This window comes from Quercus robur, chromosome 3, assembly GCF_932294415.1.
Source record: "Quercus robur chromosome 3, dhQueRobu3.1, whole genome shotgun sequence".
Classification (NCBI taxonomy): Eukaryota; Viridiplantae; Streptophyta; class Magnoliopsida; order Fagales; family Fagaceae; genus Quercus; species Quercus robur.
In genome coordinates this window covers 54,691,064-54,710,247 of record NC_065536.1, presented here as the reverse complement: position 1 = coordinate 54,710,247, position 19,184 = coordinate 54,691,064, and the positions used below count along the sequence as shown (strand labels likewise).

The 19,184-nt window shown below is 36.0% G+C and overlaps 1 protein-coding gene and 1 pseudogene across 5 annotated transcripts; both read left to right on the top strand.

The window, feature by feature from the left end:
- The first annotated feature begins 6,853 nt into the window (after nt 1-6,853).
- On the top strand, nt 6,854-10,719 carry LOC126719795 (putative indole-3-acetic acid-amido synthetase GH3.9; annotated as a pseudogene).
- A 1,765-nt stretch (nt 10,720-12,484) lies between these two features.
- On the top strand, nt 12,485-17,697 carry LOC126718407 (F-box/FBD/LRR-repeat protein At5g53840-like). Of its 5 annotated transcripts, none has more exons than XM_050420573.1 (6): nt 12,485-12,711; nt 13,756-13,812; nt 14,132-14,229; nt 14,362-15,216; nt 15,340-15,507; nt 17,204-17,697. In XM_050420573.1, the coding sequence occupies exons 3-6, from the start codon at nt 14,164-14,166 to the stop codon at nt 17,510-17,512; spliced, it is 1,398 nt and encodes a 465-aa protein (XP_050276530.1). In that variant the 5' UTR covers nt 12,485-12,711; nt 13,756-13,812; nt 14,132-14,163; the 3' UTR covers nt 17,513-17,697. The 5 variants fall into 5 exon arrangements, with proteins under 5 accessions (XP_050276530.1, XP_050276529.1, XP_050276533.1 ...); XM_050420572.1 differs by having other exon boundaries at nt 12,486-12,711; nt 13,756-13,808; XM_050420576.1 differs by lacking the exon at nt 12,485-12,711 and having other exon boundaries at nt 13,728-13,808; nt 15,340-15,483.
- The last annotated feature ends 1,487 nt before the right edge of the window (nt 17,698-19,184 follow it).

Below are 19,184 nucleotides of genomic sequence, written 5' to 3'. Positions count from 1 at the left end.
ATGGGTTTTCCATTAGCCCCTTACTTTCTTTGTTTGCATTACTTTGGGCCTGCAGTGGCCCATTCTTGCTTTTCTACATGTTGCCCATGGGTTTGCTTCTTCTCTCTTTCCGGGCCCATTCAAGCCCGTTTGCTTCCTCAGGATCCACTTTATGAGCCCATGAGCTATTCATTCCTGCCACTTGAGCTCAATGGCTTTTTCTTGATTGCTAACTTTGGTCTGCCCGTGTCACTGGGCCTTTTCTCTTACTAGGCTTGTCAAAAATGAGCCTCAACACTATATAAATACTAGCTTAGTGTGTATGATAAGTAGTCTCTATAATTACACAAAAACTTAGAGCAATGAATTTTCTTTCTTCTCTCTGAAATTTTCTCTTTGTTTCTCAAACTTTCTTGAGCTTTCTGCAACTTTTCTTTTATGATTTGAGATTTCTTGTTAAGCTTGTGAATTTTAACACTAACTTAATATGTTATTATAACATGATAACTTTACACACACATATAATAAACCCTCCATATTTCCATATTTTTAAAAGTCAATTAAACTAATATTTTATACCTATAATGCTTTTTTATCAAGTCGTTGAACCCCTTGAAGCATGAGTAATGCTAATACAATTTTTTTTTATCAAATATTTAGGTGCAACTGGTGCACGCATAATATTTCAACCACAAATTGGTGTTCGACATCCCAAATTCACAAAAGTCAAATTTGAAGATAGAATAGTCAGTTATTGCCATTTCTTACATAATTTGCACGCCATTAGAGCATTCGTAGCTGAACTTCTAAATGCCATATTTTAGCATGTTTTAGCATTAAGACATTAAAAGTGAGCTCTAGCCGGACTTTTCAAATTGTAAAATTTAAAAAAAATTACAATTGTGCTACAGTACCATCTTAAATGTAAGATGGTACTATAGCTCAATTCTAAAAATAAATATATTTTTTTTATTTAGCACTCTCTCTTTACTCTCTCTCAGCATTCTCACTTTTGCTCTCTCTCCATGTGATTGCACTCACTCCCTCTCTCGTTCAAGACTTGCCATTGGAGCTGCTTGGGTCGTTTTGCATGGAGTTCATCGTGGGGCATATGGGTTGTGGCTAGTCGTGTGTGGAGATCGGTGTGGCGAGGTGGGTTTTGATTTTGGGTGGGTTCAGATGGGGTTTTGATTGGCGGAAGGAGATCGAGTGGGTTCCAATGGAGTTTTGATCAGCGTGGGTTCTGTGGAGATCGAAGTTTTGATCGGCGTATATGGAGATCGGGTTTTGATTGCGTGGGTTTTGTTCCGATGGAGTTTTGATTGGCAAAAGGAGATCGGGTGGGTTCTGATGGAGTTTTGATCAGCGTGGGTTCTGTGGAGATCGGAGTTTTGATTGGCGTATATGGAGATCGGGTTTTGATTGGGTGGGTTTCGTTCTAATGGGGTTTTGATAGAGTGGATTTTTCCGGTGGGCGTGTGGCGTGATGGTGGTGGTGATTGGTGGTTTGTTGGGGTTCAGCGGCAATGGCGTGGGTCTGGTTTTTTACCGTGGGTTGCTGTGTTTTTTTTTTTTTTTTTTTTTGGTGTTGACAGTAGATTATGGGTTGTTGGTGGTGGTAGTGGTGGTGGTGTCAGGTGTGTGTAGTGCAGCAGTGGTGGTGATTGTGGTTCTTGAACAAAGAGAAAGAGAGAAAGAATAAATAATAGGTTGTATTGTGAATGATGGTGATTGTGAGATATATTATTTTATTGTGTTGAAATATTATTTTAATGAAGAGAATAGGAAAATAAAAGTTGGGATGCTGGGAGTATTGTAAAATTGTATTGTATAATTGATAGAGTAGCTTTTTGGGATGGTAAAATAGGATGAGATGGCATAACCGGTTGGAGATATGCTCTTAGCTAGCCAAATGCGCTATTAAATGTTATGGTTCATTCCTAACAAAAATGGTTATTTGAAAAAAGATGTTTAACTTGTTAGGGCAATTAATGTAGCCTCCAAACAAAAAAAGAAAGAGAAAAGTTAACCAAGGTTTAGGAACCATTTTTTAAAAAACATTTTATTGAGAGAATGATAAAATAATAAATATTGTTAACAATTTTTTATATTTCTTATGAAAGTAGTATCAAAACTTTTCTATTATGTTTTATTAACAATTGCGGCATCTATTAATATGATCCAAAAAGAAATAGTAGTAGTCAGGGTCGGCCCTAGACTTATGCCATCGTCTAGGAGTCTAGGGCCTCCTACTAGAGAAAGGCTCCTGAATTTTGGGGCAAAATTTGATATATTTAAAAAAAAAAAATTCGGAGAGCGAGGGAGTGAGAGAGAGAGAGAGAGAGGGAGAGAGGGAGAGAGAGAGAAAGGCATTTTACTTAACCAAACTCATGGACAAAATTGGCAAATGCCCTTTTCGGGCAAAAAAAGTAGCATTATGCCCCCTATTCCAAACTAATTAGGGAAATGCCTCTCTTTTGAAACTCGATTTTCTCAAAATCGAGTGAAGCCCTATAATGGCGTTTTTAATGATCCTATAGTGACGTTTTAAGAACCTATAGTGGTGTTTTGAAACTCGAGCTCCTTGAACTCGAGTTACATGCAATTTTTTTTTTTTTACCTATAACTTAAGTTCATGGAGCTCGAGTTTCAAAACGTCATTATAAGTTCTTAAAACGTCACTATAAGATCCTTAAAAATGCCACTATAGAGCTTAACTCGATTTTGAGAAAATCGAGTTTCAAAAGAGGGGCATTTCCCTAATTAGTTTGGGAAATGGGGCATAATACTGCTTTTTTTGCCCGAAAAAGGCATTTGCCAATTTTGTCCCCAAACTCATTACATAAACTAATGCTGAATATTGAGACTCAAATTGCCCTTTTGCTGCAAACTTTTCTGCTCATCTCTATCTGATAACATGCATGGGAAGAACAAGGAGGCATTAAAGGAGATTGAGAGACTTACTACAAAGGTTGACGAAGTACAAGAGAACATTTTGAAAGAGATCTTAACTCAAAATAGTGCAACCGATTATCTTATTAAGTATATGAAAGGATCAAAAAATATGTTGGAGTTCAAGCAAAGTGTCCCTGTCGTTACTTACAAGGCTATTCGCCCTTACATCCAAAGAATTGCTAATGGTGAAGATTCCTCTCTCATTACTAGCCACCCTATAACTGAAATGATAATGAGGTCTTACACTCTCTCTCATGAATTCCTCATTTTTTGTGGGTTTTCAATAGTATTTTGCTTTGTGAAGTAATTAATTTGTGTCATGGTACTTGCAGTACAGGGACTTCAGAAGGAAAGCCAAAGTTGATGCCCTCAATCGAAGAAGATCTTGATAGGATCGTGTTTTTCGTTAGCCTTATCACGCCAATCATGAATCAGTTAGATAATTCCATCTCCATTTTTCACGGGGTCTCAATACATTTTTGGGGCTAAGCCCAAAATTTTTAGTAGATTTTTAATGTTTAAATATACTTATTCAATTATATATATATATATATATATATATTTGGTTAATAACCCTTTTTCCTTGCTTTTTGAGATATAAAAATTGCTAATATAATTTTTGTTTGGGTCATGTTAACCGATTCCTTTAAGGTAATTGTTAATAAACCATAATAGCTAGAAAAGTTTTGACATCATTTTCATAAGAAATATAAAAAGCTATTAACAACTGTGGGGCCAAAGAGCTTGTGACCCCGGCCCACTTTGCTTTAGGGCCCAAGGCCCGAGCAGAGGAGAGGAATTTCCGAGGACATACAATGAAAGTCCAAATAGCCACGAGACGTAGCCGAGGATGATTCTATCCTTGGCATCCCAAAGCATTCCTAAAAGAAAGGGCAAGAACGGTATAAGAACAATTTAGGGAAAAACCGAACACATCCACATTGATGGAGAAAGGACCCCTGGACAATTTGGCGACAAAGAACAAAGGAAAGGCTGCCATTGCTGCAATTAAATACTCTGCATCAAACAGAGCAATACTTTTCAGCTTTTACAACCACCCCCAACCACTTTGGGTATGGACTGATAGGACAAGTATCAGCCCTGGAAAGTTGAACCTACACATGGATGTTGGAGGAGGGGTAAAGACTAATATAAAAGGAGAAGTAAGCAATCTAGAAAAGGGGGCTGGGAAAAAAGTCCAAGAACCAGAGCCTCCCAAGCCATGCCGAGGAGAAAGACTTCTTAGGCAAACATGGCAAATCTCTGTATGAGTACCATGACCACCCACCATACGGTGACCAAGGCCTAACTTTTCAAACCCACGCTCTACAAATTATATTGTTTGGGCCTTTTTAGCGTACGAACTCAAGACCGGTTTGGGATCGTTACAAATTGAGTCCTTACAATTGGCGCCGTCTGTGGGAAAGGCTTGTGCATTGGCACAGGCGGTAGATCGAGAAAGTCCCTCCATCACTTCCAGCAGCCCGTTGTAGTGTCTTAACATAAAGTTCCACTAGGGGCTACGTTTCGAAGCGTCAGTGGCACGGATGGTTCTAGGGGCTTTCAATGTCAGATCAACGTCCCACACCTTGGCCGAGGGGCTAATCCCCCTAAACTTAAAGAAAAATCTAAGTTTTGGATAGAATCAAGGTATTGCATGGTCCTCGGACTCAAACCTATAGGGAAACCAACTACTTAAAGAAAATTCTAAGTTTTGGACAGAACCAAGGTATTGTATGGTCCTCGGACTCAAACCTATAGGGAAACCAACTACTTAAAGAAAATTCTAAGTTTTGGACAGAACCAAGGTATTGCATGCTCCTTGGACTCAAACCTATGGGGAAACCAACTACTTAAAGAAAAATCTAAATTTTGGACAGAACCAAGGTATTGCATGGTCCTCGGACTCAAACCTATGGGGAAACCAACTACTTAAAGAAAAATCTAAGTTTTGGACAGAACCAAGGTATTGCATGCTCCTTGGACTCAAACCTATGGGGAAACCAACTACTTAAAGAAAAATCTAAATTTTGGATAGAACCAAGGTATTGCATGGTCCTCGGACTCAAACCTATGGGGAAACCAACTACTTAAAGAAAAATCTAAGTTTTGGACAGAACCAATGTATTGCATGCTCCTTGGACTCAAACCTATGGGGAAACCAACTACTTAAAGAAAAATCTAAATTTTGGACAGAACCAAGGTATTGCATGGTCCTCGGACTCAAACCTATGGGGAAACCAACTACTTAAAGAAAAATCTAAATTTTGGACAAAACCAAGGTATTGCATGCTCCTTGGATTCAAACCTATGGGGAAACCAACTACTTAAAGAAAAATCTAAATTTTGGACAGAACCAAGGTATTGCATGGTCCTCGGACTCAAACCTATGGGGAAACCAACTACTTAAAGAAAAATCTAAGTTTTGGACAGAACCAAGGTATTGCATGCTCCTTGGACTCAAACCTATGGGGAAACCAACTACTTAAAGAAAATTCTAAGTTTTGGATAGAATCAAGGTATTGCATGGTCCTCGGACTCAAACCTATGGGGAAACCAACTACTTAAAGAAAAATCTAAGTTTTGGACAGAACCAAGGTATTGCATGCTCCTTGGACTCAAACCTATGGGGAAACCAACTACTTAAAGAAAAATCTAAATTTTGGACAGAACCAAGGTATTGTATGGTCCTCGGACTCAAACCTATAGGGAAACCAACTACTTAAAGAAAATTCTAAGTTTTGGATAGAACTAAGGTATTGCATGGTCCTCGGACTCAAACCTATGGGGAAACCAACTACTTAAAGAAAAATATAAGTTTTGGACAGAACCAAGGTATTGCATGGTCTTCGGACTCAAACCTATGGGGGAAACCAACTACTTAAAGAAAATTCTAAGTTTTGGACAGAACCAAGGTATTGCATGGTCCTCGGACTCAAACCTATGAGGAAACCAATTACTTAAAGAAAAATCTAAATTTTGGACAGAACCAAGGTATTGCATGGTCCTCGGACTCAAACTTATGGGGAAACCAACTACTTAAAGAAAATTCTAAGTTTTGGATAGAAGCAAGGTATTGCATGGTCCTCGGACTCAAACCTATGGGGAAACCAACTACTTAAAGAAAATTCTAAGTTTTGGACAGAACCAAGGTATTGCATGGTCCTCGGACTCAAACCTATGGGGAAACCAACTACTTAAAGAAAAATCTAAGTTTTGGACAGAACTAAGGTATTGCATGGCCCTCGGACTTAAACCTATGGGGAGATTAGTTATTAGAAAATGGATTAAATCTTAGACATAATGGAAATCCCGTACCGTCCTCAGATCCCCATCTCTAGGGAGACTAATGTAAGCGAGTATTTAGGCCCGGTACAATCATACCTCGGTCCTCGGATCGGATGCCAAAAATGGTTAAAGCTATGGATGTTGTTAGGAACGTGGCAAAGTACCCTACTCCTCGGCGACCCTCTTGGATAGTTCATTTTGGGTTACCCATCCTCGGATGATCGCTTCATATGCAATACATAGCATTCAGCTGTTATCCTAGTTAGTCTTATATGTATAACCTTTTTCAGGTCGGCATTATTATGCCTGTTTGTCTCAATAAGTTCAAAATAATAGCTTTCTGTTAGCAGGGGTTTCGGCCCTAGGTATCGTTCAGAATTAAAAAAAAAAAAAAAAATAGATAGCACACCCATTCACAATATAACTATTGCAGAAAAGAGAGAGTACTTAGAATAAAGTAAAGTCATCGTTTATTAATACGAAGAAATAGTACAGCGTACAACAAGGGGCTTAAACAAGCCTATACCGGAAGCTAACTACAAAAGTAAAAAGAAAAGCAAAAAAGAAAAAGATACAAGGGAACAATAAAATCCTTCAAAATTTTGCTCTTGTGGCGACTAAGCGTGTCAGGATGGTCCCTTTGATGGAAGGGGAGAAAAGGCAGAAGAAGAAGCAGAAACATCAGGATGTCCTTAGTGATGGAAGAGAAGAAGAAGCGGAGGTAAAAGGAGGCACCAGAGAAAGAGGAGAGGAGGAAGCAGGGATGTCTAATCCCCGTGCCAGCTCTGACTCCCATCAGTCCAGTGCCAAGTTAGCAGCGCTCGAGAGAGAGCGAATGGTACCGATGATGAGCAACCCTAATGCCGTCGCACCAAAAATCTGATGCAACCAGCACCTACTTCGGATTTTGGCTAAAGGAAGAAGAGGCTTCTTTCCCGCCTTGTCAAGGGGGAAGAGTGTTTTGAGTCTTTGTCTCCTTTGCCCTGACCGGGCCATCTTGAGTCTCGGAGTGACCCAATACTTCTGGAGAGGGTGTGGTCCCTTCGCCCCAACCATGTTACTCCCTAAGGCTTAATCCCACTGACAGTGAGGACTTTGAGCACAACAGGTGGTTTAGGAATTTGGAAAGATTGAGGAGTTTGTACGTAAAGGAAATGACCTCCTACCTTGCTTCTTATATGGAAGGCAAGTCTGGTGGCATTTAATCTGTACAGATTTCCAGAAAAAACTACAAACGAGATAATTCCCACTCAACTCCCAACGCCATCTACAACCGTTGGATTGGCGTTGCCTCGTAAAAAAAACTTATTAAAAGCGCGCCTCGTACACTGAAACAGCAGAAGCACGACGTGAGTAAAACCAAATGAATGTCTCATAACCTGGAGCGTTTCCCAGGCAAACGAGAAGACACCGATATTAATGAAGGACAAAGCTTGGCAAGCCGTGACATAGGCCTGACGTCACCAAAACCCTCATCTCCATCCGAGGGGCTGGACAGCAGGATTTTGAAGGGCTATTGTAGGGCCAAAGAGCTTGTGACCCCGGCCCACTTTGCTTTAGGGTCCAAGGCCTGAGCCGAGAAGAGGAATTTCCGAAGACATACAATGAAAGTCCAAATAGCCACGAGACATAGCCGAGGATGATTCTATCCTCGGCATCCTAAAGCATTCCTAAAAGAAAGGGCAAGAACGGTATAGAAACAATTTAGGGAAAAACCGAACACATCCACGTTGATGGAGAAAGGACCCCTGGACAATTTGGCGACAAAGAACAAAGGAAAGGCTGTCATTACTGCAATTAAATACTCTGCGTCAGACAGAGCAATGCTTTTCATTTTTTACAACCACCTCCAACCACTTTGGGTATGGTTGAAGCTACACGTGGACGTTGGAGGAGGAGTAAAGGCTAATATAAAAGGAGAAGTAAGCAATCCAGAAAAGGGGGCTGGGAAAAAAGGCCAAGAACCAGGGCCTCCTAGGCCATGCCGAGGAGAAAGACTTCTTGGGCAAACATGGTAAATCTCTGTATGAATACCATGACCACCCACCGTACGGTGACCAAGGCCTAGCCTTTCAAAATCACGCTCTACAAATTATATTGTTTGGGCTCTTTTAGTGTACAAACCCAAGACCGGTTTGGGATCGTTACAAATTGAGTCCTTACAAACTACATTTATTGTTTTATTATTCTCCTAATAAAATGTTTTTAAAAATATCTCTTAAACCAATGTCTTAAGGGCATTGTTTAACATTTCCTTTTTTGTTTTTATGTTTTTACTAATGTTTCTTTTAAAAATTGTTAAAGAAAATTGACTTTTAGTCTTTCACTTACTATTTACCTTGTAACCCGTACTTACACATAGACATGTTCAATTATAATGATATTATTGATGTTATATATATATATATATATATCCATTTCATATTCACGTAGACAACATAACATTTTGAAGAATAAAGATAGAGATGAAAAAAATGAAAAAATACCTTAGAATTTTGCCAAATAGTAATGAAATTGAAACGTAGATCTAACTTTGGATTTAAAGCATGCACAACAATTAGGCGAAGATATAAAGTTGAAAGTAGACTAGCATCGATTAGAAGTATATAATGACATTTGGGTTATTCTTTAAAGAACTATTACACCAGTTCATTTTCTTATGTAAAACATATATAAACAATGAATGGAATACAAATAGATATCTATGAATAATAAATGGGACTCACATTTTTGTAGGGTGCTCATCTCCAGAACAGTTCAGTAACAAGTATTGTATTGAGATTGAAGCAATGACATTATTGTGGTTCACCAAAATTTTAAAAGGTCAATTGGACACTTAACAGTTAGCACAAAATTAAACTCTAATTAAAATCCAGTAAGATTTTTTCTAAGTTTTGACTTTAAATCATTACAATCATAAAACCATAATCACAAGCCTGCATTGAATTAGATTTCATAACAAGTTATTAGTTATAACCCGCACAACTAATTAAGGTCAGGTTAGCTATACAAGAATACATCTTGTTTCTAATTAAGCATGTGTGACATTCTAATTCCAGGTATGTCCCTGGTGTTGACGAGGGCAAGGGCATGTACTTCTACTTTGGCCTAGAGCTAAGTTCATTGAGGCTGCGATCACTGGCTCGATGGCACAATATATACCGGCCCTAGAGTATTATAGTGATGGGAAATTGCCATTGGTGTCAAACATTTATACCTCATCAGAATGTTTCTTTGGGGTTAACTTGAAGCCCTTATGTGACCCTTCTGATGTAGCATATACCCTCTTGCCCAATATGGGTTATTTTGAATTTATACCCTTGGGAGAGAATGGGACAATGTTGATGAACGTAGGTGAAGAAGATGAAGTACCCAATGATAGACTTGTCGACCTTATACAAGTTAGGCTTGGCTGTTATTATGAATTGGCGGTCACTACCATTGCTGGTGGGTCTTTACTTGCAATTGCTTTTTTTTTTTTTCAAATGAAAATCTTATATAAGAAAAAAAAAAGGGACACTTAACTAATTGAAGAATTACATGCAATCAAAACATTAAAAGTGGACAAATGTTTTTATTCTTATTTCCTTACTTTGATTTTAAGGTTGAATATATTCTTTTGTTTTCAGACTAAGCGAAGAAAAAAAAAAAAAAAAAAAAAAAAAAAAAAAAAAAACTCGCAGATAAATTCACTTTTCCTGACTCACTTAAACCCTACTTATGAATAGTATGGAACTATCATCACGACATAAAAGTCCTTTTCTTTAAATTAAAAAAAAGAAAAAAAAAATTCAAATTCAAAGCTTCTCTTATACCAATTTTGTTATTTATGCACTAATATATACATTGGTGTCGTATTTTCATTAACACTAAGCTTTTTAATTTCAACATGTCCCATTAGGACTATATCGTCATCGTGTTGGTGACGTGCTACAAGTGATCGGATTCCACAATCGAGCTCCACAATTTCCATACATATGTAGGAGAGACATCATTCTCAGTGTAGATGACGACAAAACCAACAAAGAGGATTTGCAAAAGAGCATCAATGTGGCCAAGAAATTGCTAGAGCCTTATAGTGCTCTACTCATGGACTACACTAGCTATGTGGATGCATCAACTATGCCAATAGCCAATAGGCCTAGGACATTATGTATTGTATTGGGAAATTCGATTTCATGAATCATCGAAGGCAGATGATGATGATCAGTTGGCTAATATTGCAGCACTCGATGACAAGGTGCTACAAGAATGTTGCATTATTATGGAAGAAGAGCTCGATTACACATATCGAATATGCTGTACACATAACAAGTCTGTAGGGCCCCTTGAGATTCGAGTGGTGGAACTAGGCACGTTTGAAGAATTGTTGGACTTTTTCAAGGGGCCTTGATCAGCCAATATAAAACACCAAGGCGCATTAAGTCTGAAGGAGCTCTTAAGTTAATTAATTCTCACGTGAAACTATCTTTTATTAGTCCTAGAGAATCAAAGTGACTCCTTATTTAAGGTAATTATAGGTTTACATTATACTTGCAATGTAAATCTTACATTGTAGATCAACAAATTGTGTAGAATATAAGATTTACATTGCTAGTACAATTTAAACCTATAATTAGTCCCTTAATTAATTATAATGTTTTGCCATAGAAGAATCAAAACTTTGTTGGCTAATAAGTTTCCCTTTCTTTGTAGTCCTCCTTATGTTTTGAAGTTTAAAGGGAATGCCTTTGCATGTGGACTGATTTAATATGCTTTCTTCTTAAATAATGAATAATATATGCATTTTTGGAGAACTTGTATTAATTCATCATTTCAAATTTAATGGTGGAACAAGAATTTTGGATATGGTGTGATATTGAATTGTATAACAAGCAATTAGATAAATCTGTTTAGGAAAAGAGATCAACCATATTCACATGGAGAATAAAAAAGATACTTTGGCGTGGCCAAATGCCACAGCTAACTGTTGCATGCATGTGTCAAGCAATAAAGTAGTAAGAGTAAATCTAGTATGATAAGCTAACCTACAACTTTTATCACAATTATTTTATGCGGCAAACTATGATTAGTTGCTTGTCGTTTTTTGATTTTCACATGAACACACTATTTTTTCTCTACCAAACACACTATTTTATGTGCTAATAGTTATGCAACATAGGAAACATGTCAGATAATCTACTGCATCATTACTCAACATGGCTCATAGTCAAATTCGAGATCCATTTGATTTGATATTTAAAGGACGTTATAATCCATATACAGTGAGGCTTTTTAGAGATATAAAAGTTTGTTTGTGCAACTAAGGTTTGTGTAACTAAGTTTCTTTCATTTCACCATACCAAATCAAAACACAAACACAAATAGCAAACCCACCCAATAAAATCCAAATTACAAAACCACCAAATAAAAATCCCAACAAACCCGTCCTCTCCCTCGTTGCCATGACTTACCATAACACAAAACCCAAATCCAAAGACATCAAAGACAAACCCAACTTTCCTTTTAAGTTAAAGCAAGTGGTGGCGAAGTCAAGGTAGTTCAGTGAAACGGTAAAGTGGCAGTGGCAGTGGCAGTGGCAACGAACGACGAATGAGCTGAGAGTCATGCTGGTTGGATTGGACAGTCTTTGGCTTTGCTAATGAAGCTCAACCCTTTCACCTCCAAGCTCACCCTTAATACCATATTTGAGTTCTCTCTCTCTCTCTCTCTCTCATGAATGTTTTGTTCATAAAAAAGGAGTAATATATCACTTATTTATTTATTTATTAAATTCTAAGCTCTAGTTTGTAAATCCTTTGATTATGTGCACTCTATTGAATATTGAAAGATAACCCTTTATTGCTTAAATGTTGGTGGCCTACAAGTAGTGTTTGAGTTTTTTTTTTTTTTTTTTTAGAAAAGAGAGTGTCCGAGTGTGTGTTTTGGGGTAGGGCATGTGAAGGAGAAAAATACTATTTTTTTTTTTAAGAGAGTTTCAACCTATGACATTTGCTCTTGATGATAGCTCTTTATTATCAGATCAAGACACGAATCGCTTTTTGGTATTGATGAAGAGAGGGAGAGTAAGAGCATCAGTACCCGGTTTTTTAATTCTAAAAAAATTTACAATTGTGCCATAGTACCATCATAAATTTATGATGGTATTGTAGCAACGTTCTAAAACCCAAATAATATTTCTTTTATCCCCACCTACAAATATCTGCCTCTTTCTCTCTCTTCATTATCTCATTCTCTCTGTCTGTTTGTCTGTCTGTCTCTCTCTCCAGAACATGGCTTCTCTCTCTCACATCTCACTCATGGTGGTCGTTTTTTCTTGGTGTGGGTCGTGGGTCCGGCGTAGGTTTGGTGGTTTCGGCGACATGGTCCTGTGATGCAGGCGGTCAAGCTTGCCTCCGATGATGGGTTGCTCAACCTCTCCTCCAATGATGGGATGCTCAACCTCTCCTCCAATGATGGGCTCAACCTCGCCAATTATTGGATTTTGGGGTATTTATTTGAAGTTTATGATTTTTTTTGCTTTGCTTTTAATGAGTTTTTGTTTTTAAGTGTTTAATTTAGTTGTCGGAGTTTTTTGATTTTAAGATTGAGTTTTTGCTTAATGGGTTGAAGGGTTTTTGTTTAAATGTTTAATTTTGTAGTAGCTTGTTTGAGTTTTGGTAGCTTTTTTTGGGTTTGTTCGTTGTTGTGGTGGTGGTAGTTGGTGGTTGCAGTGGCAATTTGGGTTTTGAGATTTGTCTGGGTACTAGTTTTGAGTTTTTGTTTGGCTAATTGAGTTTCTGTTTTGGGATTTATTTGGCTTTGTGTTTCTATTATGGTTTGAATCAGTAGCTGTGCCGATGGGTGGTGCTATGCTTTTGGGTTGCTTGGCGGCGATAGTTGGTCAAGAGAAAGAAAGAGAGAGAAAAAAATTAGTAATAGGAGAGAAATGTGAGAAAATAGAGATGATTTTGGGTTATATTATTTTATTATGTAAATATATTATTTTAATGCATTATATGGTAAAATAAAAGTTGAAATGTTAGGTGTATTGTAAAATGATATTATATTATAGATAAAATAGTTTTTGAAATGATTAAATGAGATATTTTCTAAAAACTAGATGCTATTACTCTAACAATTTAGTATGCATTTGGAAACCAATGAAAATTATAAATTATTTCATTATTCAGTTTATTTTTGTTACTATTTATGGTCCTCACTATACTTTTTGATACTATTTATGAGTCCTATTATACAATTTCAACTAACTTTTACCTTTATCTACGGTACTTTCAGCGATAAATTTTCAATTTTAACAAAATAAACTAATCTACGGTACTTTCAACGATAAATTTTCAATTTTAACAAAATAAACTATATCTAAACATACCCTTAAATAAACCTATTAATATTTAGACTCAGATCTTCTAGAGAAGTAACAATTTAAGTGGCTCATCCCATTATGGCCCAAAAGAAAAGAAACATAATTAAAGCCCGTCTTAACATATCCAGTCCACTAACACTAACACCAAATTCCTTCTTCTTGTTAAGCGCGGCACTTGCTCCAAGGCCGATAGACTCTCTTTCGCACTCTGCCACCTCCGGTGAGTGAGTCTCTATATAAATTTTTTCTTTTATTTCTTAGTTTTTTTAAATTATTATTATTATTTTTTGTCTTCGTTGTATCTGCTTGTATGTGAATCTAGGTTCCCACATCGGTGTCTTTTGATTTTTTTTATTTATTTATTTCTATGCCTTCTTTGTTCTTCTCATAACTTTCGTAGTTCTTAAAAATCCTGCCTTTTTATTTTCTCTATTATATTTTGATAGCTATTTTTTCATTACTTAATTTTAAACATTGGATGTGCTGACAGACTCTGGTCTCAGCGAATATCGACTAAAGTTTTGATCTTTCTTTGTGCTGCAGTTTTTATTATATTTATTAAAGTCCTATACTAGATGGCGAAGAGACAGACTAACCTGGCAAAGATAGTTCATCCCAGCTCAAAAATTACAAACCAAAAGGTGATAAATTTCGTTACCCGAAGTCAAAATTTTGTTGACTCTTTTTTTTTTTTTTTTTTTGGTGGTATTTGATTAAAAAGTTACAAAAATATGTTATATTCTTTGCTAATATTCACTGCCTCTAATATTCAGAGAATCAATTTGTCCCAAGATCGGTTAAGTGACTTGCCAGATGAAATTCTTGTCTCGATTCTGTCATTATTGAAGTTGGAAGAAAGGCAGAGAACAAGTATCCTGTCTAGAAGGTGGAGATATTTGTGGACATTTGTGACTTGTAACTTAGTTTTCGATAAATCAAGGTTGCAACCTGTGTGGGAGAAATACAAGTGTCATGAGATTTCTATTGCTGACTTTAGGACGGCATTGTATTCTGAAAGATCTAAGTTTATTGTTTGGGTGAATGATGTATTGGAATTGCATCAAGGTGATACTATAGATGAGTTTAGAGTTTTCTTTGACATGGATGGGACATTCTCGGCGGTACTTGACAATTGGATAAGATTTTCAATGAGAAAAAAAGTTAAAAAGCTTTCATTGAATTTGTTGTCGCTTGGGCGTCATAAATATTCTCTTACTAGTCAGCCTTTTCAGAGTTACAGTCTTGAATCCTTAACAGACCTCTCTTTGACTTCTGTGGAAGTGACTGGGGAAGTTCTCGAATATATTTTATCTAATTGCCCATTCATTGAAATATTACATGTGGAGATATCAAGGTCTCTAATGAATTTAAAGACTTCTTGCCCTTTGCCCAAGCTAAAGCATTTAAAGATAATATTCTGCCAAAATCTCAAACACATTCAGATTCATGCTATAAATCTGGTTTCTTTCAAATATTTTGGTTGTGAGACAACAAGGATCCTTCTAGGTGATATTCCCAATTTTGTTTCTCTGTCTGTGATGGATAGCTATGTTGGTTATTCATTTAAAAATCGTTGCCCAATGTCACATTATTTCTCTCAGCTGGAGACACTTGAATTAATGATTTTGGTTAGTCAAAAAAATTTCATGATTGTTAACTTTATATATATATATATATATATAATTTTATTTTTCTCATGCTGATAATGTTTGTTTATGAATGTGCTATTTTTTCTTGGTTCAATTTTTCAGAGATTTTTCAGGTTCCCCAAATTACCAAAGTTAAGAAATCTTAGGCTACTGAAATTGGATATACATCGACTTTTCTTGGATGGCATTCCTTGTTGCACTTCCTTTCTTACAGCATCCCCTATGTTGCAAAGAATTGTGCTCAAGGTAACTCTTATAAATTTAGAGTTGGTAAGTTTTATTGTGCTGACATTTTATTATCTACATCTTCACTTAAGCTGTATATTTTATTATCTTAGTATGCATATGTGTTATGTAGCCACATATTTGCTTTGCTATCAAGTATCAATTGTAGATAAGTCCCATGTAATGTTTTATTGTTGTCTCAATTGTTTATCAAACTCCTTCTGTCATTTACTTGAACAGCCCTTACGATGTCATTTTTATTATGTGTTTTTTTGCTGTCTATAGAGGTTATTGGCTTGGTTTAAGTCACACCTGGTATAACATTTATCATTGTAATATCACTAACTTTTAAATGAATGTGTTTGTTGACTAATCCATTGTTGGCATTGTTTGATTACATCATCATGCTGCATGCTTGCAATATCAAAGTGATTAGAGTTAACTATATATAAATTATACCTTGAACATGCCAAGGGCATTGTAGCTCAATTATTACCTCATGGTTTTTCCAACAGTGATGTCCAAGGTTCAAATCCCCCATCTCTCAACTATCGATTATATAAAAAATAAAAAATAAACAAAAATGTATAGAACATGTTTTAATGGATTAGATAATAAATAGAAGACAATTATCATGGCTTGCATAACATTGATAAAGGGTTACATTCTATGTTGCTTCGTCCTAATCATTTCTATGTTGGTGTATTTGTTCCGCCCTTATTGTGTATTGTGAACCATGTCTAGTGGAAGTACAACTATCTAACTCATGTTTTGTTGGTTAGATTCAGTCATGAATTTGGTGTGGAATTGCTATGGCTCTCACTCAACTTGTTTGTTGTGTGAGAATTTTTCTTTCCTTTATTGAAAGCAAATATCATGTTTTAATTTTTTTAGCAAATTGAATCAGTCCTCAAGGAACTTGCAAGTTGTGGATCATTCTCTCTTAAAATTGTTTTTTTTTTTTTTTTTTTTTGAGTGTTCGTTGCAAATAAAATCAGTCCATTCTTTATTGCACAGCATTCAATTCATAGGATAAAAATGATATGCCTATTTCAAGTGGTGTTTTTTTATATGGTTTTTTGCAACTTTTGTTTGGTTGAATGCAGTATAGTTTCTAGCCCATGGATTAGGAAAGTTACCCTGTTCATATTAATAGCTCTAGTACTTGGCTTTACGGATGGAAGCTGGAATTGGTTAGCACCTACATCCAAATTGCGTCAGCATAATGGGGTTTATTTTTTGTTGTAGTATGCTTATGTTTTCTTTCTATTGTAATGATATTTTGAAGATTTGTATTTTTGTTGTATTATGCTTATGTTTCTTTTTATTGTAATGATATTTTGATGTTTATTTGCAAATAGGACAGGGTTTTCATAATTTATAAGACCATCCACTTGTATTAATTAAGCAATTCATGTGACTAAAAGTAATGTTGATAGTCTCTTTGACTGCCACGTAGTGGGCTGGAGAAAATTTCCCCAAAACTGGTGTGGTGGTAAAATTTTTCCTTGCAAATAAGCTTGATTTCTAGCCTTATGGAACATGCAATGGTCTCAGTTGGCATTGCATAGGTAATGGCCTACTTATATTCAACAAATATGAAAATATAATAAAGTAGACAACCTATTAGTTGTGGCTACGCAAAGTCTAAACTTCTAGTCTTTTGTTGATGACATTGTTAATAACAATGGTGTGCCTATCTTTTAACTAGCATAACACCTTTACTTCTTCCCTGTGACAGTTTGTTGGGCTAAATGATCCCCAAATGGATGGAGAAATAAATGTGCGGAGGGATACATGTCCACACCAATGCCTCAAGGTGGTTGAATTGATTGGTTTTGTTGGCTGTTTTGCTGACATGCAGCTTGCCTTGTATTTAATCAATAAAGCTACGTCATTGGAGAAGATAATTGTTTATACACAAAGGCTAAGTCTGGGAGAAATATTACATGATTCTAGCTATATCAAGAAGAAATTAGCAGCAGCTACAGCTTGTGCGAAGAAATTAGAAACAAGCTTAGCCCCAGGGGTGGAATTGTTGATACTATAAGGGGGCATTTATTTCGATGTGATATGGTAAGCATTACAACACTGTAATTTGGAATTATTTTGTTTGTTTTGTTTATTTGTACATAACTTTAGACAGCGTTTGGTTTAGGGAATTGACATTATCCAATGACATTCAAATTTCTTGGAATGTGATCCCTAAAAATATAATTATCTCTATGTTTGGCTTGATTATGAATCTACTCATATTTCCAAGGATTTGAGATTCATATGTTTGGGTTATTGGTAGGAATCTTATAGGATTTATTTATTTTGATAACATTAACATTAAATTTCATTATGCTAAAACAGCACAACACTCTTTACTCTCTTAACTTTATTCATCTATAGGGGGTTTCAATTTTCTTTTTGTTTGAATCAAGAACTAAGTTGATTCATGCACTAGATGTTTATATGTGTAGCATTACTTATGGCCTGTTTGGAAGTTTAAAAAAGGAGGGGGAGTAGAGTAAAGGGAGGGAGAGTAATTCAATTACCTTGTTTAGAAGTTTTTTTAAAGAAGGAGAGGGAGGGGTTTGGAGGGATTTCAACTACTTCTAACCTCTCATTTTTAATTCTCCAAAATTGGAGAGATTTAGAAGGAGAGTAGAGTAGATAAATTATTGACCAAATGAATTTCCCAATTTATCCTTTCTAAATTAACAAAATTACAAACCGATTATATAAATAATCATTGTTTGTTTCTTGAGAAAATTTTAGGTGAATGAAAAAAAAAAAAATTTTGAATCTCACTATTTCACTGACACTGAAGCTAAACAACCCCCTTTTTTTACACACTTAAGCATGCCATTTTCGCTAAAAACCATTGAAAGACCACGAAAATGAAAAAATAATTAATAAAAAATCAATTAATAACTTGAAATTTTTTAATTTTATTGCTCCAACTTTCTGGGCAACCAAACAGAGTAATATGTAGCCATGCTATATACCTTTGTTACTGACGAGAACGAGGACGAGTCGTTGAGGACGACGTCGAAGGACTCGTTGGAGGTCCAACGTTGGAACTTCTTCACCGAACGCTTTCTTTGCTGGTTCTCTGAATTTCATGCGATTACAGAATTATAAGTTGTTCGTGGAGCGTTGGAGTTCAACGCGCCTCCCTGGAGGTTGTGGATGACCGGATTGTGGAGAAGGAAGAGTAAGCGGTGGAGAAACGTAGAGTTCTTAAAATCAGTATTGTTTGCGGTGGTCCCTCGGCGGAGTGTGGAATTTCGATTAACTCAACGAGATCGGTTCTCGATAATATTTGTTGGATTTTGAATCTAGCTTAACTCTGCGAGATCGTTTCTCAATCATATCCAGGTTTCGTTTCTTTGTATATTTTGTTGATATTCTGTTTGGTTCTTGAGAAAATTAGCTGAGAAAGAGAGGGAAAAGGAGCTTAACGTTTATTCACGTTTCTATTAACGCTAATTCTGAAATTTTCACTTTCTCAACCTAGCTAATTAATCAGAATACTTATTATAATTTTTTTTGAGGTAATAAAAATTATTTTATAATAGTTAATAGTAGTTTTATACTTTTATTAGTGGTATTTGATGAAATGAGAATGTTGATTACATAATTATTTAATATAACAAATTAATAATAGACCAATTTTGCAAGTCTATTTTCAAATAGGGATAAATTTGTCTATTTAAATCATTTCCTCTCCT